At 44.4% G+C, this 19798-nt stretch overlaps 1 protein-coding gene across 1 annotated transcript in view; it reads right to left on the bottom strand.

Moving 5' to 3' along the window:
- LOC137625786 (uncharacterized) overlaps nt 1-19512 on the bottom strand; it is a 71837-nt gene extending 52325 nt beyond the window's left edge. The window contains exon 1 of the mRNA XM_068356674.1: nt 19367-19512. Within this exon, the coding sequence (XP_068212775.1) occupies nt 19367-19370 (4 nt within the window). The 5' untranslated portion in view covers nt 19371-19512. The remainder of the gene's footprint in view (nt 1-19366) is intronic.
- Nucleotides 19513-19798: the final 286 nt, after the last annotated feature.

The raw sequence follows: 19798 nt of genomic DNA, 5'->3' as shown, positions 1-19798 counted from the left end.
GCTGTGCAAGGAAAATGGTTTCATCCTGCAGACGGAGGAGGCAAGCTTACAAAACACCACAGGTGTTGAGCCATTAACGGGGGAAGATGAAGAAAGAAGAAGCCAGTCACTCTACTGTTTATGCCAGACCCATCCCAGGTAAGTCTGCCCTCAACCAACTGCTACTTGTCCTGCACGGGAACTGAGGTATCTTAAACCATATATTGTGCCGCCAAACCAGGACCTGGGTATTCTGGTTCCTGAGGGTTACGTCTCGCAGGTAATGGACTGCGAGGGTCATCTAATGCCTCCACACGCATGCTTGGAATACCTGCGTCACAGCGTAGTTCTATTAACTGTTAGGGACATACTTATGCCCCTAACATCGTGAGCTTTGACTGTACGAACATTTGGAGGGGAGTAGATTCAGGGCCCAACCTATAACCTGTTGAATACTGTATAAGAAGAGATCATATGCTTTATGACTCTCTTCTTGACCCTGGCCATGACCAGAAAAATTATATTTTCATTATAAAATGACAAATTCGTAGGTAATTTGTATTTTTCCTAACTATACAAACCTTAGCTATTTAATATGGGTTATTACTTTCGGCGTAGCTGAAATGACGAGCCATTAAAATTTTAACGAGGGTTTACTACCCCACCGCTAGTTAGCGGGGGGTAAGGACAGTAGCTTGCTACCCCCCCCCCCCCCCTTCACACACACCTGTGCTTGAGCTCACTTTGCTTAGAGGTAAGACTTCAAGGGGGATAGGGCTGGCGGGCAAGTTTGATTAAGTAGCTAAGGTTTGTATAGTTAGGAAAAATACAAATTACCTACGAATTTGTCATTTGTTCCGTAACTGACATACAAACCACGCTATTTAATATGGGTGACTCACCCGTTAGGAAGGCTGGAAAGTCCCAGCCAGTAATGGCTTTTGGCTTTGCCCGGGGACTCAGTATCTGAGTGTGTCAGCACTCAACAATAAGGAGTCCCTGCACCTCGCTAGATTACGGAAATAGTCCAGGAATCGGCCCCGAGTTCCTGCCACCTGTTCGCGCAACTTTGTAGGCATCCCTCCACTGGTGGACATGCAGGGGGACTGCCAATCCTAGCCTTTGCGGCCTCAGCCGCTCCCTCTAGGATTCTTTTCTCCTCTGGAGGACTTTTTGCCTTTCTTGTCCTTGACAGGAAAGGGCTTAGACACCGTCGTCTTCGCTGCAGCTGCCGGTTTCGTGGTCATGGTAGGACGTGATTGCTGGGGTGCTGGAGGTTTATAGGGCTTCGATGTTAGAGCCCTTTGTAGGAAAGAGTCCTGGTTGGACTTCCTCCACCTCTCAGCCGCCTGCTCCACGTCCTTAGGCTTGAACAAGTTCTTCCCCATAACGGAAGAATGTCTGAGCCTGCTGATCTCAGTATTGGGGACCTTTTGGTGGAACCTCTCAGACACCGCATCTCGACGTTTCAAGATGGTATTAGCCCACAAGTTTGAGACTTGGTGGGCTAGAAACTCGATCGTGCGAGTGCCCGAGAGTAAAAAGGTCTCCATAGCCTTCCTGGTACTTTCTTTGGACAAGTCCTCTGAACGTAATAGGATGCCTAGGGAACCTAGCCAGATGTCCAGCCACGAAGTTGCCTGCATGGCACACTTCGCTACCTTCTCCTGGCTAAGGATCTCCGTCGCCGAGAACGCGACGATGATGACCTGGCAGCGCGTTGTCCTGCAGCCTCGCGCGTGGGGGGGGGTTGATGATCGCGCTGGGGAGCATGCTGGCTCTCGCGCAATGGGAAATGCCCTGGGTCGTGCGCCAGGGCGATGGCGAGGGTGCGCGTGGGCGCGAGCTGGAGAAGGCAGAGGGTGCGCTGAAGGCAGGTTAAGCGCTTGTGCGCGCGAAGGTGACTGTTCGCGCCCGGGCGCGCAGGATCCGGCCGAAGAGCCCGTGCGGGCGATACCGTTGGGCGCGCGCACTGGAGACACATCTCTTGCGCGCATGAGAGCGCACATCAGGCTGTGGCGATGGGCGTGGGCGCGCAGGGTGCGCGTCGGCGCGCTGGTGAGAGATTGCGAGCAGGCAGGGTACGATGGCGCGTTGGTGATCGCTGGCGAGCAGGGGAAGAAATTAACTTCCCTACTGCGCCCAGATCAGAAGATCGTGGGTGCGCAGGAGAACAAAGGCGCGCAGCATGTTGAAGGCGCGCAATAGCACACTGGCGATCCGGAGAGCGCTGGCGCGCTTTAACAGGAACGTCTTCTGCCGAAGAGCGCTTGCGCGCAGGAGAGCGCTGGCGCGTAAGGGACGTATGCACTTACTTGTGCATACGCCCTTGATGCCCCGAAGGGACTGTTGCCTGTTTCACAACGGAATGCGTTGGCGCCCACAGCGTGTCAGGAGCCAGGAACGGCGACGGCAGGTCAGCAGGTCTGATGGTTGGAAGGTCGGAGTGTCCTTTGTAAGGACGATCTTCCACCGAAGGAGTTCGCGAACGATCTGCAGAGAGGTCCAGGGTTGTAGCTGGTAGAGTCGGAGAACGGTGGCGAGGTTCCTCTGCGGTAGACTGCGGAGACGATGAACCGAAGAGGCGGCTCCTCACACCCTTGTGAGGTGAAGGAAGGCCTCTACGGCGAAGAGGAAGGCGAGCTTTACGCCTTATGCGCCCTCTGGGGGCTGTGGGGTCACCGGGCTGACCCTCAGCAGTCCTCCGAAGAAGAGTCTCTGTGAGTGAACTCCCCCGAGGGGGAGAATCACCGGTAGGAGAGACCGTTGGACTTAGTTCCTCCCTCGAAGGATGAGCAGAGGGAGGAACTAAGCCTTCAGCTTCAACAGGATCATCACGAGCAGAGGTCTGAGATACCGCATCGGAAGCCTCTGCCATCACAACGTCGACGATAGACAGAGGATCAACCTCTGCCAAAGTCGGCGATTGTTTGACAGCGGTCCCCAACCGGATCATGTCAAACAAGGCTTCCTTGGAGGGCGAACCCTCAAGCACCAAGGAAGCTCATAGCTGAAACAAATCATAATTAGACACGTGAATATTTAAATCCTCCCCCGGGAGAGGAGGAGGAGCTGCCTCGCTATAGGAGGCAACTCCTCCTCCCAAACCCCGAGATCGGGCAACAGAACTACGGCCTACGCTACCACTCGACAGTTTCTCGGAAGAAACCGATCGAGTGGGAGCTTCGGAGGAGGTTTGGGCCACGGAAGAAGAGCCCTTGGGATTTTCTCCTTTCAAAGAAACCTTCGAAGGAGAAATATCCCGTCTGGACTTCTTCTTCTATCACCGAGAAAACCTCTCCCACTGGGAAGTAGACCACTCCCTACACTCACCACACACTTTATTTCTATCACACCGCTGGCCCCACCAATAAGGACAAAGGGTGTGAGGGTCCGTATCGACCGCCAACATAAACGTGCTACAAGGGCGGTCGGGTAATCCAGGACACTTTCGCATAGCAGAGGCCAACTTCACGCACACCTGTAAAAGGAAAAGCAAAAAGCATTAAATGGCTGTTAGGAAGGCGAGGGTGAAAGCGGACACGTCCGACTACCACCCGAGCCAAGAGCAAAGTGAGCTCAAGCACAGGTGTGTGTGCGGGGAAGGGGGGGGGGTTAGTAAGCTACCCTCCCTACCCCCCGCTAACTAGCGGTGGGGTAGTAAACCCTCGTTAAAATTCTAATGGCTCATCATTTCAGCTACGCCGAAAGTAATAACCCATATTAAATAGCATGGTTTGTATGTCAGTTATGAAACAATGAACTTTTTTTAAACTTTGTTGTTTCTACCAGTCATCAGACAAAAACTTGTTACTATAATCAAAACCAAGTACAGTGGAACCTCTACATACGAATTTAATCCGTTCCAGAACCAACTTTGGATGTAGAAATTGATCGGATGTCGAAACGAATTTTCCCATAAGAATACATTGAAATAGGATTAATCCGTGGTTGAGCCCAAAAACCTATGATAACTTCTTAATAAACTACTACACATAATTTTCCCATGAGAATAATGAACACTAAATTAGATAATAGACATGTAAATAAGAAGAATAGACATGTAAATAAGAAGAATTAGCAAAAAATGATAAATAAGAAACGGGTTTTTAGCGTCACTTTACCTTAGAAACTCCAGCGCAGGTGTTGTTAGTCTTGCTATGCAGAGAGGAGACGAACGGGCGGCGAGGAGGTAGAGAGGTTAACTACGATAAACGTACACTACCGTAACTTATTCTAACTTACACTAAGTGAACTTTAACATAACTTAGCTTTTTTTTTTATAATTTATATTTTTTTTTACATTTTCTTTTTTTCTTTTTGATGATTAATTTTAATCACATTCACTCTCTACACTTAAAATTGATTGAATTTTTTTCTCTTCACTCTTTGCTGTTTTCTTTGAACCACTTCCTTCCTCTTCATCACGAGTTCGCTTCGTAGTTTTTTTTAAAGAAGCTATCGATAGAAAGTTGCTTGGTACAGCTTTTCAGAATGTTTCGAAAATAAGTTAGGGAAACATCATCAAACTGCGCAGCTACACGACAAACCTGCAATTTCTTTGGATGGTATTTGTCGATGAAGTCGACCACGTCTTGATATTTTCCTAACACCTCTTTTATTTGCGCGGAACTTATTGCAAGTTCACTCATACGGACGCCACGCTCATGCTTTTCAATAATTCCTTGCTTTACTTCTAAAGAAAGCATTCCCTTATTCCTTTTCTCACCACTACCACTACCACTTGCGAAACTAAGCCTTTTAGGACCCATGATTTTCGTAAAATACCGTAAAAGGATGAATGTAAAAAATCACGATTAAAACACAATTAATAGCAGAACGCACAGGGCACAACCACATAAAGCCAACGAGAACAGAGGACTGACCAGAGCCACGCTAATTGAGGGTCCCTCCGAGGTTGAAGTGCTGCCTTCTATTGGCGGAAATAAAAAACACATCAGGCGCTATGAGCACCGACTACGCATACGAGTATTGTTTACTTCGGGTGTCGAAAAAAAAATTCGGGTGTAGAGTAGGAACGTGTTCAAATTGTACTTCGCGTGTCGAAAAATTCGGATACAACCGGTACGACGAAAATTGCTACTTCGTGTGTCGAAATAAAATTCGGGTGTAGAGTCAAAAATTTGCTCGAATTTTACTTCGGATGTTGGAAAATTCGGATGTAGATACGTTCGTGTGTAGAGGTTCCACTGTAATAGTAATGAAACACAGTCAAAACACTGGAGCTTTTTTTGCTAGAATTTTCAGATGCATAAAATAAATAACTTTCCACACCTTTTTTTCCGTGGAGTCGTTCATAGCAGTAACCTTAATTGGAAAAATGATTTATTGGTTTTTACTCTGCCGCAGCTCACGATTAAACATTATCTCATTGCTCCAATGTTCTGGCAAACGGAACATGGCTGGCTACGCTCTTTAGCGTCGTATTTTGGTGTTAATTAACGGATTTTGAGCGAAGCGAAAAATCTATTTTTGGGTGAGGTAGCCATGTCGTCCTGATGGAAGTTCCTTCATTAGTAGCTTCCTAGGTATATTTGACTACAGTGATATATCCCAGAGAATTTACCAAAGGTATCCAGAATTCTAACTCCTGGAGCGAATATCCCTTAAAGTTTTAAAATGGGATATCGCATAATATCAAAGGACGTATTCTTGACACGTCACATAGCTATCTACACCCCTAATAGCGTTTACACTTCGAGGGGAAAGTGGCAAGAATATGGGAGAGCCGTTATTAAGGCAACGCTCTTACTGTACTGTAAACAGGCACCACCCCGCCACCGCATGGCGCCATCTAGCCATTCTTTGTAGCTTTGTAGGTGTTACAGATACAGTACATTAGGGAGGGATTCGTTATCCTTTTGTCAAAAAGAGGGCGGGTCCATCAGGACGACATGGCTACCTCACCCAAAAATAGATTTTTCGCTTCGCTCAAAAGCCGTTTTTTGGTCTCAGGCCTTGTCGTCCTGATGGAAGTTTACCAGAGCATTAATGTATCTGTGGATTTTCAATAGTGCCGTTCATCTCGAGATAAATTTTCCTTTGGTCTTCTGCACCTAGAGGCACTTGATGTTACCGTTATACATCATTCAACTGATCATGGCATATGTCAGTGCTTCCTGCCCCCTACAGGGAAGAGTCTGGGTAGACTCTAGGAAAAAAAACCCAGGGATTGGGAGTTCAAGGAACAATCTAGCAAACAGTATGTATATTAGTGTCATTATATAAGTAAAGCATAGTTTGTACTAGATGGTATAGCTCTGTATAAGTTACTGATACCTCCCAAGTCTGGATGTAAAGAGACAGACAGGTTTATATACATGTAGGAAACCTTAAATCAGTAAGATAAACAGTTAGTACAATCAGTTCTTACCTGTTTGCTTGGAACAGTAGTAACCTTAGTTCCCCAAAATTTCCTTAAATATTAAGAGAATCGAGGATGCTCTGACTTTACTTAATTTTGAATGTTTGAGGCGAAAGAGACGCAAAGATTCCTTCTATTGTTTATTACAAAAATAGAAATCATGGTTGTAATCAATTACATCTTACGCTGAACAATTCTGCATAATAGCATAAACAGTAATAACAGAAAATAAAATAAGTTTCACCTAAAAAGGAAACATTAGCCACTCTAAGGGAAATATAAGATTTCACTATACATTCTGTTGTTACTAGGAACACTGTGCATATAAGAATGCCTGGCACTTGTGTCAGTTTATTATGCTTGATGTCACCTGTATAGATAGAACAGTCTATAGTGTCTTCACTAAACACAATACTCAACATGATACACCGTAAGTCTCTACCATGTACACCCTCCACTAAAAGTCCCAATTAGTGCACTGTTCTTCGCAGTAATCAAGCGGCAGGTTTTATAACACTGCCTGCCGCTACCACATGAAATTTTATTTCCTGTAATTGCTTAGCGTATGTTTGAAGAGAACTCTGGATGACTTCCAACCAGTGTAAGCACGAAGGCTTTCAAACGACATAGTCTGAAAGAAATTCAGAGACGAGGCAACTTTTCTCAGATCATGACCTGCGGGTGTACTGTCCGGATCCGCTCTGCGTATAAAATAGGTGATTTTCGCCCTTATCTGTTTCAAGGATAACGTTGAACCAGAAGTCTCTCCCCTGAAAAGCTGACCTCCCTTAAAGTCTGAAGTTCTACGAAGATAGACCTTTAGGCATTCCACTGGGGCAGAGGGATGCTTCTTCCTTCAGAGGGCAGATTCTCCAGGGACCCCATCTCTTAGTGGGCAGCTCGTTCTAGACGAGAAACGTCGGGTCCGGAAAGAGGTTCAGTTCTCCACTGTCTGTGAACTGAATGTGGCCATCATCCCTCGAGAGGGCCACTATTTCGCTAACTCTGGCTCCTGGGGCTAGTGCAAATAAGAATATCACCTTTTGAGTCAAGTCTTTCAGCAAGCAATCTTCATTGTTCAGAGTTGATCCTAAGTGAAGAACTTTATCCAAAGACCATGAAATGGGCTTTGGAGGAGCTGCAGGCCAAAGTTTAGCGCAGGCTTTAGGAATCTTATTGAAGATTTCATTAGAGAAGTCTACCTAGAAGGCGTATAGTATTGGTCTGGCTAGGGCGGATTTACATGTAGTAATCGTATTGGCTGCTAAACCTTGTTCATGAAGATGGATGAAGAAGGACAAACAGAAATCCATAGAAATCTCCTTAGGTTTCTTCGCCTTGACAAAGGCCACCCACTTCTTCCAGGAAGATTCATATTGTCTTCTTGTTGACTTTGACTTGTATTCTTCTAAGAAGTTAATACTGTCTCTTAAATCCCAAACCATTTCTTGACCCCCAAGGCGAGAAATTCATGAGATGAAGGTTCTGGGTTTTCGCTGATGAAACTGAGACAGTCGATTTCTGCACTTGCTGAGTCAGAACTGGGTCCGGCAACGGGATCAGCTTCAGGCGTAGTTCCGTTATCAGAGGGAACCAAACGCTGTTGGGCCACTTGTGGGCCACTATTGCTGCTGTCCCCTGAAAGGATCTCAGTTTGTCGAGGACTTTCAACAGAAGGTTGGTTGGAGGGAACAGGTAGATCTTGGACCATCTGTTCCAATCTATGGACATTGCATCTATCGCTTCCACTAGAGGATCCTCGTACGGGGCTACATACCGGGGTAGCTTCTTGTTGTCGCTCGTTGCGAAGAGGTCTATCTGCAGTCCTGGGACTTTGCGTAAGATGAAAGAGAATGATCTTGCGTCTAGAACCATTCCGACTCTATCGGGTTGATCCTGGATAGAGCGTCTGCTGTCACATTGCGGAACCCTTGAAGGTGGACTGCTGACAAGTGCCATCTCTTCTTATTCGCTAGACGGAGGATGGCCAATATCACTTGATTTTTGTGAGGCGATCTCGAGCCTTGTCGATTTAGGCGTCTCATTACGACTTCGCTGTCTAGAACCAAACGGATGTGGATTGAGCAGCGAAGTTTCAGTTTTTTCAGAGAGAAAAACTGCCATGGCTTCCAGAAAATTGATGTGGAAGGACTTGAAGAGGGGAGACCAGGTTCCTTGGACTTTCCAATGATGAGTGACCCGCCCCCCCAACCTCTTGAGGCGTCCGTATGAACGGTGACTGCCGGTGGAGGTGGTTTCAAGGGCACCTTGCTTCTTAGGTTCTTGGCCTCCGACCATGGCTTGAGTAGTGATCGCAGACGATTTGGTATCGGTCTTTTTAGATCTCTTCGAGCGTTTGATGCGTATTTTCTCCAAACTCCTGATGCATCTTTTAATTGTGCTCTCAAAACTGGATCTGTCACTGAGGCAAACTGGAGGGACCCCAACACTCTCTCCTGTTGCCATCTTGATATCCTGTCGGATTGAAGGAGTCTTTTGACAGATCCTGCTATCTCTTTCCTCTTCTTTGATGGAATGGAGAGGCAGTGTGACTGTAGGTCCCATTGGACGCCCAGCAACAGGAACTTTTGAGCTGGAGAAAGCCGAGACTTTTTCAAGTTGATCTTGAATCCTAAGTGTTCCAGGAACTGGATCACTTCCTTGGAGGCTTGCATGCATTCTTCTTTGGATGCTGCCCACACCAGCCAATCGTCCAGGTAGGCTACCACCTGGATTCCTTTCAGGCGTAGTTGATGAATGACTGCGTTCGCAAGCTTTGTGAATACCCTTGGGGCTATGTTTAGGCCGAAGGGCATGGCTCTGAAAACGTACTTTCTTTTCTGTAGTTTGAACCCTAGGTAGGGGGAAACTTGACGGTTGATTGGAACGTGCCAGTATGCATCCGTCATGTCTATGGAGACTGTGTGCATCGCCTGGCCAAAAGGGTCCTTATGTGCTGAAGCGTCAGCATTCTGAACTTGTGGTTCACTATTAACTTGTTGAGTGGTGATAAGCCCAGAATGACTCTGAGCTTTTCTGAATCCTTCTTCGGAACACAAAATAGCCTTCCTTGAAATCTGATGGACTTTGCCTTCCGTATAACTCTTTTGTTCAGGAGTTCCTGAACATATTCTTCCAGTACGGGGGTTGAGTGTTGGAAGAATTGAGGGAAGTTTGATGGAGTTGAGCTCCAACTCCACCCTAGTCCTTTCTTGATTAGGCTGTAGGCCCAGGGATCGAAGGTTCAACGATCCCGGAAGAGGAGAAGTCTCCCTCCTACCGGTAGCATCTCACTTGGAGTGCTGGTTGGAGGACTTACCTCCTTTGCCACGTCCACCTTTGTTGCCCCTGCCTCTGAAGGGGCGTCTAGAGGATCCTCGAGACTTCGGCCTAAAGGTTGTTGACTGCCTTTTTAATACTGGGGGAACACAGGCGATTGGGTCGCCAGTGTTTGGGGCACCAGTTGGAAGGTGGTGGTTGGTTGTGCCACCGTCTGGGGCACCGTGGCCATGGGGAGCTGTTGCTGTTGCTTTGGCCGAGAGGGCACTCTTGGTCGTTTTGACTTATTCTTTGGCTGGGGACCCTCGTCAGCGGAAGATTTCCTTTTAGAGGACAAGCCCCACTTGGAGAGGAGATTCCTATTCTCCGTAGCGGCTTTGTCCACGACCTCTTTGACCACTTCACTTGGGAAGAGGTCTTTTCCCCAGATATTGGAGGCTATCAGCTTCCTTGGTTCGTGCATCACTGTAGCAGAGGCGAACACAAACTCCCTACAAGCCCTTGTGGCTTTAATAAAATTGTACAGGTCCTTGGTGATTGTCGCCAAATAAGATTTGGCGAAGACCATGTACATATCTGGGGTGTCTGGAATACTTGCTATTGTCTCTAAGCCTGTCTGCAGAGACATGGAAGCAGCTAGACGTTCCTTAGTCTCCTGTTCCCTGCGCAGGAGAAACTCTGACAGCTTCGGGAGGTCTTCGTTAAACTGCCGTCCAGCAATATCTGCCTCCAGCTTCCCAACTGTGAAGGTGTTATGGACATCCTTCCAGTCCTTATCGTCTGATGGGAAGGTGAGGGAAAAAGGTTTACACTCCTCTAGTGTAGGGCAAGGTTTCCCTGCCTCGACTGCCTTAAACCCTTTGTCCATAAAGGAGAAGGCACGTTTGGGGTCAGCAATAAAGGACGGGTGCTTTTTGATGAGAGCCGGCACCTTTGAGCTAGTAAAGGCCCTCTCCTTCAAGGTGGTAGTATATAAGGCCTGGGCCTCAGAGAGTTCAAGGACGATGGTTTCCTTCGGCCCTGTCTCCTCTTTGGATGCAGGTTCCGTCTTTAGACGGACATAGAAATCTGGGTAGGGCCCTTTACTAGGCCAAAAGTCAATTTCCTCTATTGGGACAGTGCCCAGTTTCTCTGAGAGGATGATCTTTCCCCCCGACATAGGCATATGCTCTGCGTACCTCCATGGGTTAACATCCGAGAAGGCGGGGAGATCCTTGACGTTTAGCTTCTTCGGGGCTAAACGTGATGCAGCTAGCCGATGTATTTCCGTCCGAAAAGAAGCTTCTTTCTCGGACGATTTCTTCTGAATGTCTTGCACCATAGACAGCAGCGAGTGCAACGTATTTGTAATGGAATCCAACTGGGGTGCAGTGGAGGAAGTCGAAGGCACCGGCTCAGTCACCGTGGCTGATGATACCGAAATCTTTTCGGTTTTCTCGACTTCAGCCTCAGGAGGTACCTCATCGTCCTGATCCAGTTCTTCCACTAGGAGATTGTTCTCAGTCTCCTCCGAGACAACAGACATGTTGTCCTCTAATTGGATGCTCTGTAAGGTGTCCAAAACGTCAGGTTCTACCGGAATCTGAACTAAGGGGATCTCAGGTTGAGCCTGGGGAGTGATTGCATCTGCAGATGCTCTAAGGAAGAGACAAGCCCTCATCTTTTCATTAGGAAGGTATGGGCCAGAGGTGTTCTTCTGAAAACCCCTGACTCATTTTCGCAGCGTGTCCCTTGCTGCATCTCTAGACTCAGTAGACTTGCAAAAGCCTCTTTCACTAGTTTATCACAAACAGTACTTGAGAGCCCCTTTGGTGACTGCGCAGCGAGCATGGGCTCTGCTCATGCCATGGCCGTAGAAGTTCTTACTACGGACCCTGCAAAAGTTGTTCCCGCACGCGGGATGCTCCTCCTGTAAAGAAAGAAAAGCATATAAGTATTCGGTGAAATTCTCAGATTTCAGCATACATATTTTAATTAATATTAGCTTGGATAGAGTAAGCTAGGAAATAGGAAAGACACCTACATGTGTTTCCTGTCCAGCCCATTGCTATGACCTCCTCCAATATTGAACCTTACATTCATAATGAATTTGTAGGGGAAGATAATATCTTTTGATATAGTGTCTTCTTAACACAATCTTCCAGGTTCAATATAGGGGATTAAATTAATGGGTGATAACCATTAAATGGTAGAGAGAATCACTCCCTAAATGTGATGGTCTCACAATTGGCTGCCCATGAAGCACTTGTAGGTTGGGAAAAAACTTTTGGGCTACAGCACTGACTGGTGGCGGCATGTCGCCAGTATTGCCAGGCCTTCCGGCAGATGCCGGGCCCACCAGCAGGTGCCGGACCCGCCGACATATGCCGAGCCCGCCGACACATGCCGGGCCCGCCGACATATGCCGGGCCCGCCGACATATGCCGGGCCCGCCGACATATGCCGGCCTATTCTGGGCTATTTGAAAGCAGATACTGTCTTCAAAGTACAGACGCTTCCCAAGATACGAACATCCGTGTTACGAACATCCGGAGATACGAACACAAATTGACGGAAGTCCAAACATGTTTGTAAACATCCGTAGATTTCATCGCAAGTTTAAATTCTCTCTCTCTCTCTCTCTCTCTCTCTCTCTCTCTCTCTCTCTCTCTCTCTCTCTCTCTCTCTCTCTCTCTCTCTCTCTCTCTCTCTCTCCGTATTTTGATTTTTAATGCAGTTAAATCTTCATATTTCTTTGAAAATTATTAAAAAATTCTTTATATCCTTAATCGATGTTTCGATTATGGGAATAGTAACGGATCGGAAGAAAATCACTTGATTTGCCTCTCGCCTTCCGCCAGAAGCAATATAACGTCATCAGACTTTTTTTTTCTTAACTTTACGGTAAGTTGTACTAATTTCATAACTAATGATAAAGACCACTAAAACGCTTGATATCGTTACTCGGTGTTTCGATTATGGGAATGCTGTAATAAGATTACTCGGCAACATAATGAAAGGAAATCATTCAGTTTGTCAGCACGCTTCTGCCAAATACATGACGTCACAAGATACGTGACGTATACTCTACAAAGAATGATTCTGTCGGTCAAAATTAAAATAAAACAATTCAGTAAACTACCCTTCTGCATTTTATTTAACAATACCAAAACAACCATGAAGCAGTTAAATGCACAGTACTGTTACATACAGTAAATACAGTACGGTACAAGTCAGCTGATTTGATCAGCGTGAAAAGGTAAACATTGCAGTACAGTACATAATGCAAATGGCCGCTTGTTTACGTAAGTTTGTAGCAAAAAAAAAATGGGTAATGGAACAATAAAATAGCTTTCAGTACATTTATTTAAAAAGGAATTAATGTACAGTACTGTACTAAATGTACAGTACACTATATTTACTGCGATTTTACTTTAAGTCACCTGACTCAGAAATGCAGTGCATATGTATGGCCGATTGTTTGTGCAAGTTTCTATTATGTAGTGTGCAGTACAGGATAATAAAACAACATACTGTACTGAACTTTACAGTATTATACAGACTACTGTAATATGATAAAGTCAAATATTTGTAATAACCTATTTTATATGAAATGGGGCTATTTGTTGACTTCTACGGCTGAAAATCGTAGACATCTGAGTTAGTTTACGCCTATCCTAGACCAAAATTTAACACTAACGACTTACGAACAATCCAGCTTACGAACAGACTCTCGGTCCCTATTGTGTTCGTTAGTTGGGGACTGCCTGTAAACGGGCGGCTGGTCGGCAGCCGCTGCTCCGCCTGCCGGCAGCCGAAGGATCCCTCTATCAAGTAGGATCCGGCGGCAACCGGCGGCAATCATGTAAACTTTGCGTGGCTGACTGACGGCCGACCACTCAGTTGCCGGCAGCCGGTCATAGTATGTTCACTGTCATTGGGTCGTCGATCAGCGACACCCACGGTCAGTGGCGGCAGAGCAACTGCCGGCCGACAGACACCCAACATGGCCAACGACAGCTACTAGCCGTCGGCGGCCGGCCCAGTATAAGGAAAGGCAGAGAGAAAGAGAGAGGATGGAGGAAGGCAAAGGCTCAGCCTTGCCGGCCTACATCCCGAAAGAGGGTGCAAGTGGAAGGGAGAATTATATTCGGGCTTCCACCCAACCATATCCCATCCATATGGGCTATGGAAGGCAGTTCAAGGGAGGACTGGAGAACACACTCAGGGATATGAGGGTACCTGCCTTCAGCAGACAGGGAACCTCAGGCCAATTCTAGATTACCCATAGGGTCAAATGTAGAACACCGGCCAGAAAGGGTGATGGTTCATCCAACACAAAAGAGATAGTAGGGAAGGGGTAAAAGTCCTATAAGTAAGGTAATACCCGAAGGAATTACCTAACTCGAAGGATTCTGATCTCATAAAGTATCATCAAGTAGGAGAAATCATTTCCCCAGGTTGGGTTAGTCAAGTGAGAAAACGGCCACAGGACACAATCTCACAAAAGAACAGAATCTCGTACCAGAGATCTTAAACAAGGAAGAAATCATTTCTTCAGTCTAAGATCTACTAGTACAGGACTGTCTGCTAGACCGAGAGAGGAGGAATTGTTATACAAGAACCTCCAGAATAGTCTAGGGAGGTCTAGCCTCCTGTAAAGACAACTTAACCTGACTTGGGAAGTCATTTCACCAAGACAGTAAGATGCCTAACAGACTTTTACTCTGATGTCCCGTTCTAAACTCCAAAACCGGCTCAGTGGTTAAGAGAAAGAAACGAAACACCCCCGTAAACTTTGCCAGAACACAGTTCACAGCAAAGCCAACTGAGGATAGCCTAGGCTGATCAGAGGGAAGGGGAATTGCTCTTAAATCTCGTCCACAGATTAGTATCGACTTAAAAGGTATAGGAGGTGTCAGTCTCCCCTTAGAAGACAATACAAGAGCAATAGGGGACATGTATGAAAGTATACTAAAGCCCCTAGGCTAGTAAGTCTAGGAGCAAACAGAATCGTTCACCGAAACTCTCTTGTATACTATCTTGGAAGAGGAAAAATTTATACAGTAATATCTTAATTGTATAAAATATTGCCTGAGCTTCAATAAAACTTTACCAGGAAGGTTATATCATGCATGAAGTGTGTAGGTACCTAGGCTAGGAAGCCCAGCACTCATGAGGCTTGATCATAAATAGCCAAATCCACGAGAACAATGACATAATATATAAATCCCTAGCTAAATATCTAAATAGCTAAAGTTATTAAAGCAAATAATGCCGGGAAAGTCGTTTTTGCTAACTAAATGAACAAGAAGAACGACTGCGTTCATGACGCCATCCAGCTGGCAACAGCTGTTGTTACGTTAATTACGATCTCAATCGAAGAGCAAAACTGGCAAGAGCTTACATTTACACAATTCAAAGATATTACTTAACTTTCCAGAAGCTGATGAGGCTGGTGAAGACATCATAGCGACAAATAACTCCAAAATAGCGAGAGATAACACGGGATAACACCGGCCAATGAAGCTACGAGAGAAAGAATGGCTTGGTGGCGCCTCGCGGTGGCGATTTGGCGCACTATTTAGAGTACGGTAGGAGTGTCGCCTCTTTAACGACTCTCCTATATTCTAGCCACTCTTTCTCCTCGAAGCGGAAACGCTATTGGGGGTGTAGATAGCTATGAGACATGTCAAGAACACGTCCTCTGATATTACGCGATATCCCTTTTTAAAACTTTAAGGGATATTCGCTCCAGGCGTTAGAATTCTGGATACCTTTGGTAAATTCTCTGGGATATATCACTGTAGTCAAATATACCTAGGAAGCTACTAATGAAGGAACTTCCATCAGGACGACATGGCCTGAGCCCAAAAATCAACTATACACACTCAATAAAGGGAAGAGCTGTAGCTTCGTGCTCCAGCCTCTGTTCGAACAAGGACTTGCTTTCCATTTCCCTTAATCAGACCAAAGTACAGTAAAACCTCGGTTTACGAATTTAATTCGTTCCTAATGCGAACTCTTAGACCGAAAAATTCGTATCGCGAAACGAATTTCCCCATAAGAATGTTATAAAATCGAAATAATTAGTTCAACCCATCTACAAAAACCAATTTTCACAAATTTTTCCTTACACATACAGTACTCTACTGTACTCTACACAAAATTATTAAAATATTGCAGTCATTTAATGATGAAAATATGGATATGCATGCACAGTAAACCTGAACTTTACCTTAGAGGAGTGTCGCTGCTGGCTTGATGGAGACGAGAGGAGGGGAAGGAGGAGGAGGGGGTTACTGCTTGGAGGGAGAATCTCCCTCCATGAGAACTTCAGGAACGTTGACTGGAGTTCTCTTGCGAGAATGGCCTTCACTATCACTGGTTTTGCGTTTGCGAGACTCTTGGTCGTTGTCTTTCACAGTTCTTTTCTCCCCCTTCACAAGATATTTTTCAAGAGACACCTGCTTTTGTCTGTTCTTTAAAATTTTATAGAAGTGACCCACCCCATTATCGACTAATAAATTTATTGCACGGTCTGTTTCAGCCTTATTCGGGACATTTTCCTCAAGAAAACTTTTCACGTCTTCCCACTTCTTTAAAAAATCTTTTATCTCACTCGAAGACAGTGATTGTGCAGTGCCTCCCTCCTCGTAAATGGTTCTTGCCTTCTCGCAAATCATGTTCTCATTTACTGAATCTCCTGCGAGCTGCTTCTCATTTAACCACACCATTAATAAATTTTCTACGTCATCAAGAATAGGTGGCCGTTGTTTTGATAACGACGATACACCTTTAGCTACTTTAGCGGCCTTTATTTCTTCTTTTTTCTTTAATATTGTGCATATCGTCGACTGCGAGCGATTGAAAAAACTAGCAATGTCTTTCACACGCATGCCTTGGTCATGCTTCTCGATGATCTCCTTCTTCATCTCGATCGTTATCATCAGCTTCTTCTTACTGCTTTCCTTCTTCGACATCTTAGGAGCCATTGTCTATCACAATAATACAGTACAGTACTGTAATCACAAATGAGTGAAAATAAAACAAATCACAAACCAAGTGTAAAAATCACAAAGAAATCGTCCACGAATTCACTAAGTATGTATGCTATCGAGACGGCGGATACTGAGATAATGAACGAGTGAAGGGGGTAATAAAGGGGTTTAGGGGGTGGTAGGTATGCGTGGGAGGAGTCACGTGACTCCATTGTGAGATACTGTCGTTAAGTTATTTCCATGAAAAATGCGATCGTGAAGCGCGGCGTTAACACTTTTCCACAAAAAATGGCGCGTGGGAGGGAAATTTAAATTCGTTAACCGATACAATATTCGTTAACCGAGACGAATTTTTCAGAGAAAGTCCCTTCGTAAACCGAAAAATTCGTAAGCGGAGTCGTTCGTAAACCGAGGTTCTACTGTATATCAAATACACTTTTCAACCTGAATCTTAATTAATTCAATATGATATATAATACATGAGCTGCAATTAAAGTACATTGTATATTCCAATTATGAACACAAATAACAAAGGTTTAGAGAACATAAAACATTGGGCCCTTTATTCTGTTAGGGTTGTGATGGCCTAGGCTATATGGTAACGTCCCTGAATCGTGATCGCCAACTGGGGTTTGAGTCCCACTCAAACTAGTTAGTTCCTTTGGTCGCTGCAACCTCACCATCCTTGTGCGCTAAGAATGGGGGGGGGGGTTAGGGAAGCCTAAAGATCTACCTGACGAGTCATCAGCAGCCACTGCCTGGCCCCTTCTGGTCTTAGCTTGGGTGCTAATCCTAAGTTTATATGGTCAGTCACTAGGCTATAGTCCTCCTTGATAGGGCAATGTCACTATCCCTTGCTTCTGCCATTCATGAGCGGCCTTTAAACCTTAAACAAATAAATAACTTATGACAGAAGCATAGTGCATCACCTATTAAGTCTTTTTCTGAACTTATAGGGGGAAGGAGGCTCCTGTGTTAGGCTCGCTCCAAACGAGCATATTTTTTTTCCATACTAAAATACTTCCGCATGATACAGTGTCGAAAAAAGATGTCTTCACACAAGTGGTTGTTTTCTGTGAGGTTCGTGCGTCTGGGCACTTATTTCAGCGCACAGAATACTCAGTCGGTCGGCGTTTGTTCAAAGAGAACATGAAGAAGAGATTAGTCTTTGTGTATATAATAAACAGGACGCTAAATGCGTCATGATGTTCAGTAATATATAATAATATTCATGGTGCACCTCAGCTATCATATTGTAAAATCATATGAAAAATCGTAAAAATCAGTATTTTAGTATTATTATTATTAATAATAATGAAAATAAGACAATTCATATTAGTCATTCAAAAATAGCAGCCAAAGAGGAACATCTAGGCATACTCTATGCAACAGCTGAATCAGGACGACTGCACAGGGGAAAACCTCCTGTCTGATGAGCACCATAAACTTCTCAAGGTTTTTAAACTGTCCTGTACCTTGCACATTTAGAAGCGGTTGGTAATTCACTACTGTTCAGAGATTCTCCCACAAGGGGAGGGCCTAATTGATTTCTAATCCGGATGGACGAAACCGTACGGATTCAATCTGCTCGTGAAGCAGCTTGATATCAAAAGGAGCAAAACATAATACATGTAGTGTATTTGCAAAGACTTTTAGTATTCAATTAGGGGAGTTCTGATGTCATAACTGATATTGCAATGTTCCATAATGAAAAGCCCTTTCAATTTTGCATAAGAACCGTCTTCTCCATATGTCTTTTTGTTTTGTTTGGTTCTGCTTCCATGATCTTTTGCACATTACTAGTTTTCATTTCCCCGCAAAAAAAAACCCAATTCCAACCAGGGGGACCCCATTACTGCTGGGATTTGTGCAGTAGATTGGTGATAATTGGAAAACGATAGTTTAGCGGGAGATAACAGCACCAGAACACAACAAATCAACATTAAAAACTGAAAAAATTGGCAGTTTCACAATCTAAAAAATGTTGGAAAGTAAGAAGAAAAGAAGGAACATGGATCGGACAGAAAATAAAAAACGAGTGTTACACTTAAGGACGGAAAAGGGTGGAAAGACCCCATGCGATGCCTATGGTACATCATGTAAGGTGCACTGTGGGCACCAAGGCTCTTTGGAACCCATGAATATGGACAAGGAAGAAATTGAAGTTTCAGTATTATGGATGTAATGGCACTAGGCCTATTCGTTTATTGGTGGCAAGCAAATATTAAAATTTATCTTTGTCAATCTTGGAGCGATTATCTGGTTTTATTATAGTTATGGACTGGACAAGCTTTTCTACTAAAAAATAAACACAGGTGTTTGTTATAGAAAAATACCTGTTTTCTTTGAAAATTAAACTTGTTTCTAAATTTGGTTAATGCATATTTACTGCAAGAAAACGCAAACTTTCAGTTCAAAATGTTGTCCGTCCGTAACTATAATTTTACTGGTTACCTACCCTTACATCACAAGAATTCGTAATAAAATAAAAGCGTAGAGAGAACAATCTGAAGTGGAACTCCAGTAGGAAGCCTTTGTAGTTTGTTAGGACTGAATAAAACAAGTTTTACATGGAAAAATGACACAAGAACTCAACCTAACCTAAGTATTACCACCACCTAACCAAACTTGGGAACCTCACTCATGCCACCCTTTTAGTCAACCGCATTCTCCTTCGCTCTACATTCACACTTCATCAAACAAACTCTCAATCTTATAGCAGATATTTCACAAATTAACCTACCCATAATCTATCCAGTCAATGGAAGTCGTAATCAACGGAATACAATGGAAGCTGGAAGATCTGGAACGGACGAGACAGGTATGGAATCTCGGAATGTAAACAATGTCAGCCGCCTCCCAGGATTGCCAATCTCAGAAGTTTGAGCATTTTCCAGCTCATCAGAAGCAGGGGTGCCAACTGTGAATGTAAACGTTTTTATTATTATTATTATTATTATTATTATTATTATTATTATTATCATTATTATTATTATTATTATTATTATTATTATTATCTTTTCAATTAACGTTTGACAGCACAAAAGTTTGTCAAGTATATATTTAACGAATTTCAGGAAAATATTTTAGATCTTTTTTGTTTATATTATCAACAAAATTTTGATATCAAAAGAGATTTTTTTAATAAGTTTAAACACATATTTAATGTTACGTG

This window comes from Palaemon carinicauda, chromosome 32 (genome assembly GCF_036898095.1).
Source record: "Palaemon carinicauda isolate YSFRI2023 chromosome 32, ASM3689809v2, whole genome shotgun sequence".
In the NCBI taxonomy this organism is placed as follows: domain Eukaryota; kingdom Metazoa; phylum Arthropoda; class Malacostraca; order Decapoda; family Palaemonidae; genus Palaemon; species Palaemon carinicauda.
The sequence above is the reverse complement of the archived record's forward strand: the minus strand, read 5'-3'. Positions and strand labels throughout refer to the sequence as shown.